Below are 12,662 nucleotides of genomic sequence, written 5' to 3'. Positions count from 1 at the left end.
AGCACTCACGCAGTCTGGGCTGGGTCTGCTTGCTGCTTACAAGGAGAGGTCCTCTTGAACTCATGGTCGCGCAGTGATAACTTGAGTGATTTACATTTTTTCTTCTTCCATCCCTTTTTCCCCTCGCTTCTAGCACAAGGAAGGCTCATGTCTTTTTTATAGACACGATGAGTTCTGTGCATATAAGGACTTTCCTTTTTCTGGTAGTCTCCGTGGCTCATGTTTTGATTGTTTCATGTCAAGATAGGAACAGTGGTAAGTGAACCCCTCTGCTGTTCATTTTTAATGCCTAATTCCTGTATTACGTGCTGATGATTTGCCTTTAAATGTTCGGAATACTTCGGCTTTGACTTCTTGTTCATAACTTGATTTATTTAGATACTGCTGAAAATGACTGCAAGTATGCATGCTAATTCCCTGATTTTGAGTGTTTATTGACAAAAGAAGATCTTAAATAGAGCAGATCTTATGTGGATTATCTGCAATGGCTAAACAAGCCCTTTATGTAAGGAAGCGGTCCTGAGAACATCTGTCAGCGATGACGAGTGATGTCACCCCCGGGCACAGAGAATGTGCACAGGAGGGAAATGAGCACCTTTTGGATCAGTCCTGCACATCTCCTCCACCCTGGAACATTCATTAGGTGTTACCACAACCACCTTCTTCCCTTCAGCACTGCGTTGCATATCTGCAAAAAGCATTTCAGCACCAGAGCTCGCGAGCCTCTGAGAGAACATCGACTGTGAGTTAATTGAGGCCAGACGAAGGGAGACATGAGGGGGGGGGGGGGATGCTGTCGGATTCTCTGAGTCACTCGGTGTTCTGCGACTCTTTTCCAACAGCTGGAACACCTGAGAGTTCCTGTTTTAACTTGAAGTGCTTTTCCACAACTTCTCCCCCAGCTCTGAGCGTTCGATCCCTCATGTCGTCACTGGGGCTGTATTGTTTTGGGATATGATGTCATGGGGCCACATTGGGCAGTGGGGAGTTCACTGGATGGGCCCCTGAGGGACTGTGGGGCTCCGCAGGGCAGCGCACTGTTGTTTATTCTTGAAGCTGTAGTTCCCTCCGGATGATTTAGGTTTAACTGTCATTGTGTCGTTAACCAAAAGGATTTGGCTTTACACGTTAAGATCAGTTTCACATGAAGCAGCACTAGTTGTGTCACAGCACCATACAGAGCGCCACCTTGTGGTGAATAAAACATAAGGCCTGTTGAACAGTTTCAACAGATGGAGGAAACAACCGCACCGAGCTTTGTTCTAACATCAGGGGGAAAATGGTGTGTGTTAAATGTGTAAAACGTTCTAAGAGGCTTTTCTTTGTTCCTGTGAATCACCACAGTGATGCAGGACTTTTTTTCCATGGAATAGTGGTGGCTGAGGCTATTGCATTTTGACCAAATAAAAACAGTGGAAAGGTTTTTGTAGACTGGGGGAAAATGTGGTTCACCAGCGCTTTGAGACCATGCAGATGTGTGAGGGGGGGTTGTTCCACCCAATGACCAGTTCGAATGGAAGGGAAGGTTTTATGATGCAAGACGTTTACAAATCATTTTACATTTCACTTCTGCAGCTCTTTGTTTTACTAGTAGGTTAAGGCTGAATGAGTTTGCCAATTTAAATATGGTGCTTTTAAGAGTGGAGCAAACGTTGTTTTCGTTTTGTTAAAGCGTTTTTATTCAATTAAAGTCTCATGTCTGGCAGCACATGTGCAGAATGTCTGTGGAAGAACACAAGTTGGCCAAGAGATCAAGGAGCAGTCAGTAAGCTCACAATTGGAAAGAGTGACGCCGCCCTGGATCACCAGAGGGAAAGGAAAGGGCCTTCATCGTGCTAAACCTGTAACCCGTATTGGAAGAGATGTTCACAAATATTTGGTGTATGGCTTTAGAGAAAAAGGAAAATTGACTCCCATTAAAAAAAAAACAAGTCTGAGCCCACAGTTTGAATCATGCCAGTGTGTGTGTGTGTGTGTGTGTGTGAAAACTAGTCCTGCTAGACACCCACATAGCTGTAAAACATCTTCAAAGACGCCACTTACGCCTCACAACAGAGAGTCTTAGTCTCATCATAAAAGGTTTTTGATACACAGCTAAAATCCACTCAAGACGCCTTTCCCCATCTTTTTGTCTCTGAGAGAAAAGCAAGAGCAGAAAGATAAAAAATGCTCCAAATCATCAAATCCTACATGAGGTCACAATGCCTTCCAAATTGGTTCCAGTTGTTGTTGCCACATCACTGAAATGGTAACAAATGGGCTGTTTTCTAGCAAAGCAAAAAAGTCCAAACATGTGAATTCAACCAGGGCCACAGACGGACCTGATTAGAAACACATGGTGCATTTTTTAGCAATGACTTGATTACACGCCTCTTTTCTTCCAGAGTTAAGGGGGTCGGGCTCACCGGGTTGAACATTTTCCAGAGACACAAAGTTTGAGGAAGACTAAGTTTTAACAGTCGACGGACCTGAGATGCACAGACGATTAAGCTGAAAGATTTTCAATGCCAATGGTTTTTGTAAGAGCCGTTCCATGGGAACTACTTATGGACACAATATTTCAGTCACTAAATGGAGGCTTGGGGCGGGGGATCACATCCAGATGATGAAATAGCTTCTTTGCCAGAATTTGGAAAAAATAAAACAAACATCTGAGCCTTTGGTTGGAAGGGGAGGACGTTAACTGGCTAATGCAACACATCACGTTCCACTAGTGCTTTGAGCATGGATGGATATGTGGATCTTACTGGCTGATTCTTTGCCAAAGCTCTAATCCCCTGTATCCTTACATGGAACACCTCCGCAGGTTCAAGTTAAAGTACGCATTTGTTCTAAAGCCATGCAATTATGGCTCCCACTGACAGGCTTCCTGGCTCCTCATTGGCACTTAGTCAGCAATCTGCCCTGTCATCCTCTCGGCTTGTCCATGTGGGAGGATGACAGGAGTCTAAACACAGTGCTGTAATTGTCTTAATTTTGTTCTAATTAAACATGTGCCAGTATTTCGTACCCGTCATAAGACTCTGGCTAAAAGGTGATGGGTTGTTGGTGAAAGAATGGCACAAACAGCGGATGATCTGTGTGCTGTTTACTGTCTCTACTGAACAACATGTTTTATGACACACCTGTCTGTGGGAGGAAGGTGGGACATGTGGGCTCATGGGTTAACTTGACACACACTGGACTTAAGATATCTCAACCTCTGCTGCTTCCATTTTCACCATTCGTCTTCATATGCCTCTCCTCTGGGGGTCCGTCATTAAAAAGCATCTGTTACATTTGTGGAGTTTACAATATTTTTTAGTGTTTATCTAATTCATGCAATCACTATCAGTCTTAACCTTTAAAACAGTTATGCTGTCCATCCCAAAAAGCCAGAAGAAAAGAAGGCCGTTGCTGGTACAGAGAATGTTGATACAGCTGCTTGTAGCAGGAGGACGTTTGCCCTTTGGAGCTCATCCTCCGTGTGTTGGCAGGTCTTACAGAGCTCCCTCTGAACATGTTTTCTTTCTCCACTGCTAAGTGTTGATGTAATTGCTTCAAATTGTCCACTTCACGAGATGCTGTGTCTCCTCTGGCAACCTCATCCTCTGTGGCGAAGGGATTCTGACCAGGTGATGATCTTGGACTCGCTATGGAGAAGTGCACGATGTCTGTGCAATGCTCAAGTGTCATGATGGCGTTATTGTGACATTATGAGGGCTGTGGATGAGCTCTTGATGTGAGCAAAGACTCATTGTAAACAGAAAGGGTCAAATTAATGTCAGTAAACATGGTCACAATCATGTGCAAAATAAACTAATCCAATGACATAGTTAACATTACAGGCCTCATGGTCAGTGATATGAACAAGTTACACATCTTTTGAAGTAATCTTCTTGTAAAATGTCAAAACTTTGACAATATAGTCCATTTTTTAAAGCACTACTTCTTATAAGGCCACAACATGGTGACCATGGGCCATAATTACATGTTGTGGTCCGACCCAAATTCTAAGTTGTGTATAATATGGCTTCAGAGGGCAAAGAGGTGGAGATGCATGGCTGAGAAGTGTTAACACGGTGGTATAAGTTACGTCCAGGCTCTTAGCAACTTGGCAATTGACTGACTCAATGGTGAAAGACCTCATTTCTGTATCCAGGTGGTCTTCTTGTAAAGTATTGATTTCTAGTTCTATGGGTGGGTCTATTTGACTTTGTTGGTTGTGTCTGGCGGATGTGTCGACTGAATTAAACCACATACTTTGGGACTCCCCTGTGCACTGTTCAGACTTGTCTCACGTACTTCACATTTCACTTTTAAAAACAGCACAGATCCCTCACAAAAAGGTTGTTCCTTGCCCTTGTGTAGTACAAAGATAGATTATCTCGATGGGCGCCTGTTCAGATGGAAAAGACATTACGTGTAGTAGACTTCCAACACACATAGAGATGATGTCTTTAACCTGCAACATCGGCAGAACTCTGCAGAGGAGATGAGGTTTCATGAAACGTCATGAACTACTACATTCCAGAATAAAAAGATCCACGCACTGGGAAGCCCAACGGCAAGCAAAAGGAGAATAAGTACAAGCTTTAGATCAGTGTGCGTTCATCGAAGTGGGCAATGCTGGTTGTTTTTTCTGTGACGGACCCAGAAGATGGGAAGTCCATCAGTGGAGGGAAGGGTGCATTCTTCAGCACAATGTGAGTCTGTGCCGTCTCTCGCCCCCTGGATGCAACGTCCAGTCAGTATTCCCCCCGGACAAAGTGCTTCTCACAGGGAGCCAGACCAATGCCATGTGGAAATGTCTGCTTGTTGCCGGTGACTCACTGTTTTTTCCCTGATGGGGATGAAACTGCTTCAGAGAAGTGGCTGAAAGACCAAGGGTTTTGGAGAGGGAGTCAAATGGTAAAGCTGATGCAACATCAGCCATTTTTTATACGGCTCCTGCTTCAAATAGCCCAATGAACACATGTTAGTCTTTGGATTTTTCCTGTCATGGTCACTTACAGTACGCCAGCTTTAAGGTAATATTTGTATAAAGGTCATTAAACACTTTTGTAACAGAAGACAGGAGTTTTTCTAAAGTACAATCATCCTGCAGCAAGCTTGTAATTACGTTGGTGTTTGGACATTTTCTCTCACGTTTCACTTAATCAGACAGACGAGTTGTGCCAGTGTTTATTTACCTGAACTAGTTATAGGCTTCTAGTCTTGATATCCATTTCATCTGTTGCCCCCTCTTGTTTCTGAGCCTTTCACTTATTCAGGGGGTTGGGCTTTGAAAATCGGACGACCGGAAAGATGGGAACTTTATTTCCTGATAACTTCATATTAATTTATCAAGGGGAATAAAAAGGAAATGTGAAAGTGTGTGGAAGACCCTGCAATGAGGGTCTTAAGTTTCACTCCTGCTGCACATAGCAACACACCACGTAATGTCAAACTGGGACTTCCTCTGGAAAAGTAAGCCCTTTTGCTCCAGTTCTTGACGCTTATGACCATCGTGATAAAAGAAAGTCAACGTGGGAATAAAACTTAATTTTTTAAGATGTTGTTTGCTCTTTGAGTGCTACTAACTTCCTTCCCCTTGCACCCGATAGCAAGTCAAATAATAACAGTTCACTTAGTTATCGACATGGACGGGGTGGATTAAAGATAATGTCTACAGTTTAAAACGTGCACACATTGCAAATGGTGGTTTGAGCCTGTCTTTTAGGAACAAATTTGTAAGGCTCACCCAGCTGTTGATGACATGTTGGATAAAGTATGCAACTGTTACTGAGAAAAGGGACGAGTTCCAGTAAACAAAGCGCAACAGAATCTTCTGCTCTGCTGACATTGTAACAACGTGGATGCAGTTAAAAACATTTTGGGGGGGGGGCATATACTTAGTAGTATTAGTAGTACTACTACTAGTAGTAGTAGATTAATGTGCAGTGCTGGGTCGAGGTTATCTCCTTCAGAAAACATGAAATTGTATGAAGGATATGGAATTTGATGACTTGATGAAAGTCCTAAAGAAGCACGCTAGGCCCACAAGAAAAGTTGCAGTTGCAGAATGCATTTGAAAGGATGTGCAGATCCATCATTATATCTTCATCCTGTTCACTGACATCTGCTTATTGACAAAAGAGAAGAGGATCACCGACGTCTATCTTGGGCCCGAGTGAGGTTCACAGATTCAACCTCTTCAAAGTGTGTGGCCATTGCTTCGCTTGTGTGACCTCACTGACAGTAACTGTGCCCTTCTGACCTCATCACCTCCCTCACTCCATGTCTGCCTCCAGAATTTACAAAAAAATGCAGACTTCCTCCATCTTCAAGGGCTCCACACAGCAGTAGAGAGAAAGTGATCAATTCTGTGCGTGTCCCCGTAAAGTGTTTCCCCCTCTTCTATCGAAGTTATCAGCCCAGTAAGAAGTGCAGCTAACACTGGCTACTGGCCAGCAGTCATGGCTCAGGTTCTCGTGACATGAAGGACTAATGGAAACTAATGACAGTCGCTGGTAGAATGATCACCAAAGTGTTGACTGTGGAGGTCTGCCCCACGTTTCTGAAACCTGGAATTAAGTCCTGGTTTCCGTTCCAGAGATGATCCCGGGCCAAAATGTTCTGTGGAATCTTGAGCCTCAACATTTGCTGAACCGAGATTCAGTCCATGCTTCCAAAAGCCTCTCCATAATGTTGCCTCTTTGTGTTTCAGTTTCAGGATTGTAACCTACTTGTGAGATTTTGTATCTGTAAATACAATCAACTCATTCCAACAATCACCTTTCAGGAGCACTATTCATACCTGAAACCTGAATACCTTGAAACTGCAAATGAAAATTGAAAATTGTACTTGTGTCTTGTTACTTGAGTTGTATCTCTTCGATTAAAATGCACTTATTGTAAGTCGCTTTGGATAAAAGCGTCAGCTAAATGACATGTGATGTAAAACAGGATCTATTTACAATTATTCATTATTGTTGTTTTAATCCCGATATCATTTTGCATTTAAACTTTTGAAGAGTTTATTTAAAGACTGTTTCATGGAAGTTGGTCCCATGAAGGAACTTATTCGGCTGTTGCAGACATTATGGGACATTGTGGACAAAAGCACCAACTAAAGACTCACATAAATATTGTCAAGCTTGTCACCTCATTCCTTGCAGTCAAGTTGAAAATGTAAATGTTTATGGTAAAACGCACACAAATGATACGGTGCACACTGGCGTCGTGGTCTAGCGGTTGCATCATTTTCTCTGAGCTCTTAGAATAACAAAATGGAAGAAGGAAAAAAAAAGAAGAGTGCAGGAGAATAGTGGGCCAAAAAGCAGATTCTGTGCTTTGATAGGCGAGGAAGCGGGGGGGGGGGGGGTTGTAGTCCTTGACGTGGATATGAGAAAAAGCAGGCTAATGCAAAAGGAAAAGTGGGATTTTGAGCGGCGCCCTCAGGCAGCCATTTGGTTGGAGGAGTGAATGTAGCATCCCGAAACCGCCGCAACGCTGAGGCCAGACAAAATGTGCAGGCAATAAATCTCTCTTGCCTTTGGGATTGCTCTTCACCACGGCTATAGGAGGCCTCGTGAACCCCCTCCACGTCTTCTCCAACCTGAGGAACATGTTTATTCCATGAGTATTAGGAAGGGTTCAGTCATTAAGTCTACGTCCAACCCTAAGTTGCTGTGCTTTGTTGCCGATGGCCGCAATGTTGCTGCCGTGTTGATTTATGGACAAAAGACACAAGACAAAGGAATGTTCATCGAGACATTGTGTCAATGCATCGTCTGTGACCTCTGCTGACACCAGCCCCTTGGCCGGCGAGGGCAAACAGATGTGCTCGGGGAGTTGGAGGCATTCGTTTCAAAGATTTAATACTGTGGAATAACCTGATTTGCGAGAAAATGGTGTTTACTGACTTGGACACTGACTTTTGATTGGAATAAGAGCATATCTCATTCGACTGCTTTATATTTTAAAACCTCAACGAGTTGACTTGAAATAATCGACATGGGTGGGGGCAATGTGGCCGGCATACTGACATACTGACTACTAGCTGTAGTGGTTTTGCTGATATGATGAGGCTCTTTGATTATTCATTGAGTTGGATGTAATAAGTCACTGCCGTTTCTCTGTGTTACCGTCACGCTGCGAGAGCTTATTGTGCTTAAAACATTGGCAACAGAATCCACAGTTTATTCTTGGCCTTGTGGCTCTGTGCTCAGTTGATGTGAAGCCCAGCTGCCCTTTGACCCCTTGTATACGTTAACGCTCTGCTCTGGATGACTGGAATGTTTGACGTAAGCCATTTTCCTCCACCGCACATCTGCTTTTTTACATTTAAATGAAAAGACCAACGGTAAAAGTGTTAAAAGACAGTTTTTAACATTATCTGTATATAAATTTGAACATTAAGTCATGGAGATTAGATCGTGTGAGATTGTGTGTGGTTTACACTTTTTAAGTTAAATAATCTGTGTTTAGCTTGATCAACGCATGCTGCACTTAGCTCCAGAGGATGTGACGACCACATGTTTGACTCTGCAGGTGCAGGTGAAATTGAGAGCATTAATGTAGAATGAAGTCGCTTTTGTGTTACTGCACAATGCAGCTGATGGCTGCGCTGCATTGAGAGGCGTTTGGAGCCTCAGTGTGTTTCACTGCAGTGGTTCAAGGTTTAAGAAGAAGAACTCGAGGGAAGGATCTTGCAGTGTGTTTACATTTCACTTTTGTTATAACAAAGTACTGCAGAGTTTACAATATTTGCTAAACACGCTGCGTGGTCACGTGTCTGCTGCGTAGAACATGTGGTTCAGAAGAGCAGAAAAAAAAGAAAGCAAACGCGAATAAAGACTGTACATTATAAAACCTCCAAAGAGAGGAAGGACCCACATGAATTCAAGACACAACCTTGAGTTGTGGGGGGGGTGTTTTCTAAGTACATGTCATTCCCCAACAGAGATATGTGGACGTTGACCTTGGTGAGAGCCTCAGGATGAAGAAGGTCCAGCCTTTTGTGTTTGAAGAACATTCACTGTTTATTCGTTTGCAGTTTCATTTCTTAACACATTGTGTCCTCTAATTCTCTTTAATTATGGTGGCGTCTCTAAGGGACGAGGCCTGTCGGGGGGGGGGGGAGACTAGACATGTTCTCAGCGAGCTGCTTCTTTGAACTTTCCTGGCCTCAGCCTTTTTACCCCTACCTTGAGGTGTTTGTGGAAGCCAAGGTGAAGGGCGAGCGTCTTGGAACTAGAACGCCATTTCCGTTTTTTAATACAGAAAATCCCCCCCCCCACGCATGGGAATATGAAGCAGACACGGGGGGAGGGGGGCTCACAGGGCGCCGAAGCAATCCACCCTGTCGAGGCTTTGGACTGATGCATAAAAGCTGATGTTTTTGCTTCATCAGCCGACCAATCACAGGTCGGAGCTAAAGGTCACTTTTCCAAGGTAAGATTTATGTTTGGCCCCAACGCGAGGGTTTTTTAAAGCAAAGAGCAGCTGCAGCAGCTGCAGCAGCCCCCCCCCCCTCAGCAGCTGTAACTCATTTGCATCTGGACTAGGAGTCAGTCTGTGCTCCAATCAGTTTCTCTCGATTTTATAAACTGACCATCCAGTGGGCTTTATCTCATTGGGATGGGGGGGGGCTGCTTTTGGAGCCACAGACTTTTTTTTTCTAATGGAAATGAGAGTTCCAGATCTATGTGACTCACTGTTTCCATAAGGTCATTTTCTAACCCCTCCACTTGTGGCTGCCATACATTCTCCCCAATCACTGCATGTTATGAGTCTTTCCATAAATCCACAAATCATCTCGTTTTCTTGTGTGGTCACGTTTGCCAGCTGCTTGACATGTGAGACAGTTTGCCAGGATGATCTTTTTTTTTTACTTTTAGCCATCCTTTGTTATCTGTGGTCTGGTAACTGTTTAGAGGGCGAACACAGACAAGCTACATGAGTCACGTAGAATGGTTTTAAACGCCGTCGGGGGGGCCGCATGCCTTTTCTCCGCTGTCGCAGTTAAGCGGCGTTTTTACGGCGTCTGTGGAAAAGTGTGGAAGCTGCAATGAATTAGCTGAGAAGAGGGGAAAAAGTGAACATCCTCCTCCTCCCCTTTTTAAGACCTGCGGTGTATTTTCTTTTTTATTTGAAAGAACGCCCTAAAAACCACACTTTACTTTGGAGTAAATATGCAGCACGTAGTGTTTGAAATCCATCAAAAGCCAACAGTAAAAAGCTCTTTCCAGCTACGTGTGTGACGGAGTGACTCTTCTATGTGTGAGCAAAGAGAGGCCCTGAAGGTACCACAGTTTAGCTTATTACATTACATGCCATTTACGCAACTAATTTAACCAATTAGGGATTAGGTGTCTTGCTCAGGGACACTTCAACATGGAGCAGCCGGGATTTGAACCACCAACCTTGCGGCTCACAGCACATCACACTAAGACATAAGACACTATCGCCAAAATGTCAGTGGCAGTCACTCCGTGTTCCAGGAAGTACCGTTTTTTCTTGGGAAAAGCCACAACCCAGACAGCGAGATGTTAAAAACCAAAGAATACACATTTTATAATAAACCCAACATTAATTAAATGTGGATTCTGTACTTTTGATGTCTTTCTTTTGATTCCTTTGTCTGAGGTTGCACTTAAATACTAGTTGGACGCCTACTTGTGTGATTCGAGGTAATGAACTTAAGAGGCTCTGATTACATGGTGCCTTTTCACAGCATCAAAGTCTGCAGCTCCTGTAATTCACAGATCCCAGTGAAGTGTTAAGATTCGATGCAATTTACCCGTCACACCCTCCTTCTATACATTAACTGCACCAAGGGTCCCATTACATCTTACTGTATTCGTTTCATCATGTCTCCTATAATAATAGTGATTCTATTTATAAACGGCTTACATTTATTTAAATGAAATCAACAAAATCAATATATATCTCTTGTTACTGGTAATGAGTAATTAGTCAGGCTTTAACCTACATCATGCTTTGCATAAGCACAGTCTTTGCTGTCCTGTGCAGTGTGTATTCATTCCCTGTTTTAACTAACACTAACATGAATATGTAAAGGAGACATGTTGAAACAGGTTGTCTTCTGCATCATGCCGGAGGAGAGGTAGAGCCGCCTTTTACCTGATTGTTCCTGCTCTTTCATTGTTTTGCTGAATAGTTTTTGGACCCATCCAGTGTGTTTAGTGAGGTAGAATGAAGCGATTGAATTGGCCTTTTTCTGAATAACACAGAATGACATGGAGGTCAGACAGTAGCCAGGGCTCCTCTCTGACTCTTCCTAACCTGACTTTACCTGCAGTCTGAGGCTCAGAGCTGCCGCCTGCTGTCCATATCAGGAACAGGTGGAGTCCCTGCAGACCTGAGAGAGGTGGTCTTCACTCCAAGGGTTCAAATCCATGTCATTAACCCCGACACTCCCTCAGTGGTCACATCTCTTATTTCATGATGTTCAGAGGAAGATGCGTTCAGCTGCTTTTTACAAAAAAAAGTATTCAAGGGCTCCGATGGATGTTACAAGTGAAAGTTGAAATGTGAAGTAAACTTCTGGGAGTAGCTTCACAGGAGGCTCCTCGTGCTGCTTCACAAATGATCTCATGTCCAACAGCTGCAAAGAGGCACGTTAGCCACACCTTTGTATATATGAGAGTGCTTGCAGATCATGGTGGAAACTGTACAATGAATTGAACATTGAGCATTTTGCATTTTTTCTAATCATTTGTGTTGGATTAATTGTTCCCTGATACGAGCAGCTGTTGGGCATTTAAACCTAAGATCATGGCTTCTGTAGCACTTGAGTCCTCATTGCCTGAGAGACAAAAGTTGCTTCTGTGCTGAAAGGCTCAGAAACATAAGAGTTAGAGATAAAGGATGGATATGAAAGTTCAAGAACATATTATTTATTCTGTTATCTTCTAATACTTATACCCACAGTTATAATTTGAGACTAGATGTACAATATATAAAACCTGTATATTTTTTGTACAAACCCTAAAGGAGGTCCACCTGCGTTCCCTTTGTACTGAAGCAAATAAACAGTGTGTCACCTGTGCGTCCCAGGAGATGATGGGAGCTGCACGGCAGACGGCCAGGTGTACACCAACAAGGACATCTGGAAGCCAGAGCCATGCCGCATGTGCGTGTGCGACAACGGCCAGGTGCTCTGCGACGAGATCCAGTGCGATGAGCTGACCAACTGCGAGAAGATGTCCATCCCCGATGGAGAGTGCTGCCCGGTGTGTCAGTCTGAAACGGGGAGCCACGGCGGCACGGACCCCTTCGGCGGTGAGCTGCTCTCTGTGGTCCTTTGTTCTCTTGAGGAGTGACGAGAGCGTCAGTGTGGATGGCTTTGATGACCATGAAGAAACCCAAATACAGACAATAAAGCAGGAACAATATATATATATATATATATATATATATATGGAATTGATATAATCAGCTGGAAATCTGTTTTCACTGGTCTCCATCTGTCTCTGTCATTAGTGAAAGAAACTCTTTATCTGTGAGAAAAACAAGTGATGCAAAGAATGAGATGAAGGCCTTCTTTAGTTGATCATCCTCCTTCTCCTACCTTCAATGACCAGCATGAAGATGACATAAGACTCTCTTTAGCTACATTGGCACCTCAGCATTCTTTGCTTCCATCCTGAGGATTTTGTTCTACATATTTGTCA

The 12,662-nt window shown here is 43.5% G+C and overlaps 1 protein-coding gene across 1 annotated transcript in view; it reads left to right on the top strand.

Annotated features, from left to right (window-relative positions):
• Positions 1 to 12,662, top strand: part of col5a2a (collagen, type V, alpha 2a) — a 29,493-nt gene continuing 16,831 nt past the window's right edge. Inside the window, exons 1-2 of the mRNA XM_037487732.2 lie at positions 1 to 255; positions 12,046 to 12,270. Coding sequence (XP_037343629.2) covers positions 168 to 255; positions 12,046 to 12,270 — 313 coding nt within the window. The 5' untranslated portion in view covers positions 1 to 167. The remainder of the gene's footprint in view (positions 256 to 12,045; positions 12,271 to 12,662) is intronic.

Source organism: Pungitius pungitius, chromosome 10 (genome assembly GCF_949316345.1).
Source record: "Pungitius pungitius chromosome 10, fPunPun2.1, whole genome shotgun sequence".
Classification (NCBI taxonomy): Eukaryota; Metazoa; Chordata; class Actinopteri; order Perciformes; family Gasterosteidae; genus Pungitius; species Pungitius pungitius.
Note: the sequence above shows the minus strand (reverse complement) of the source record. Positions and strands in the feature narration are given on the sequence as shown.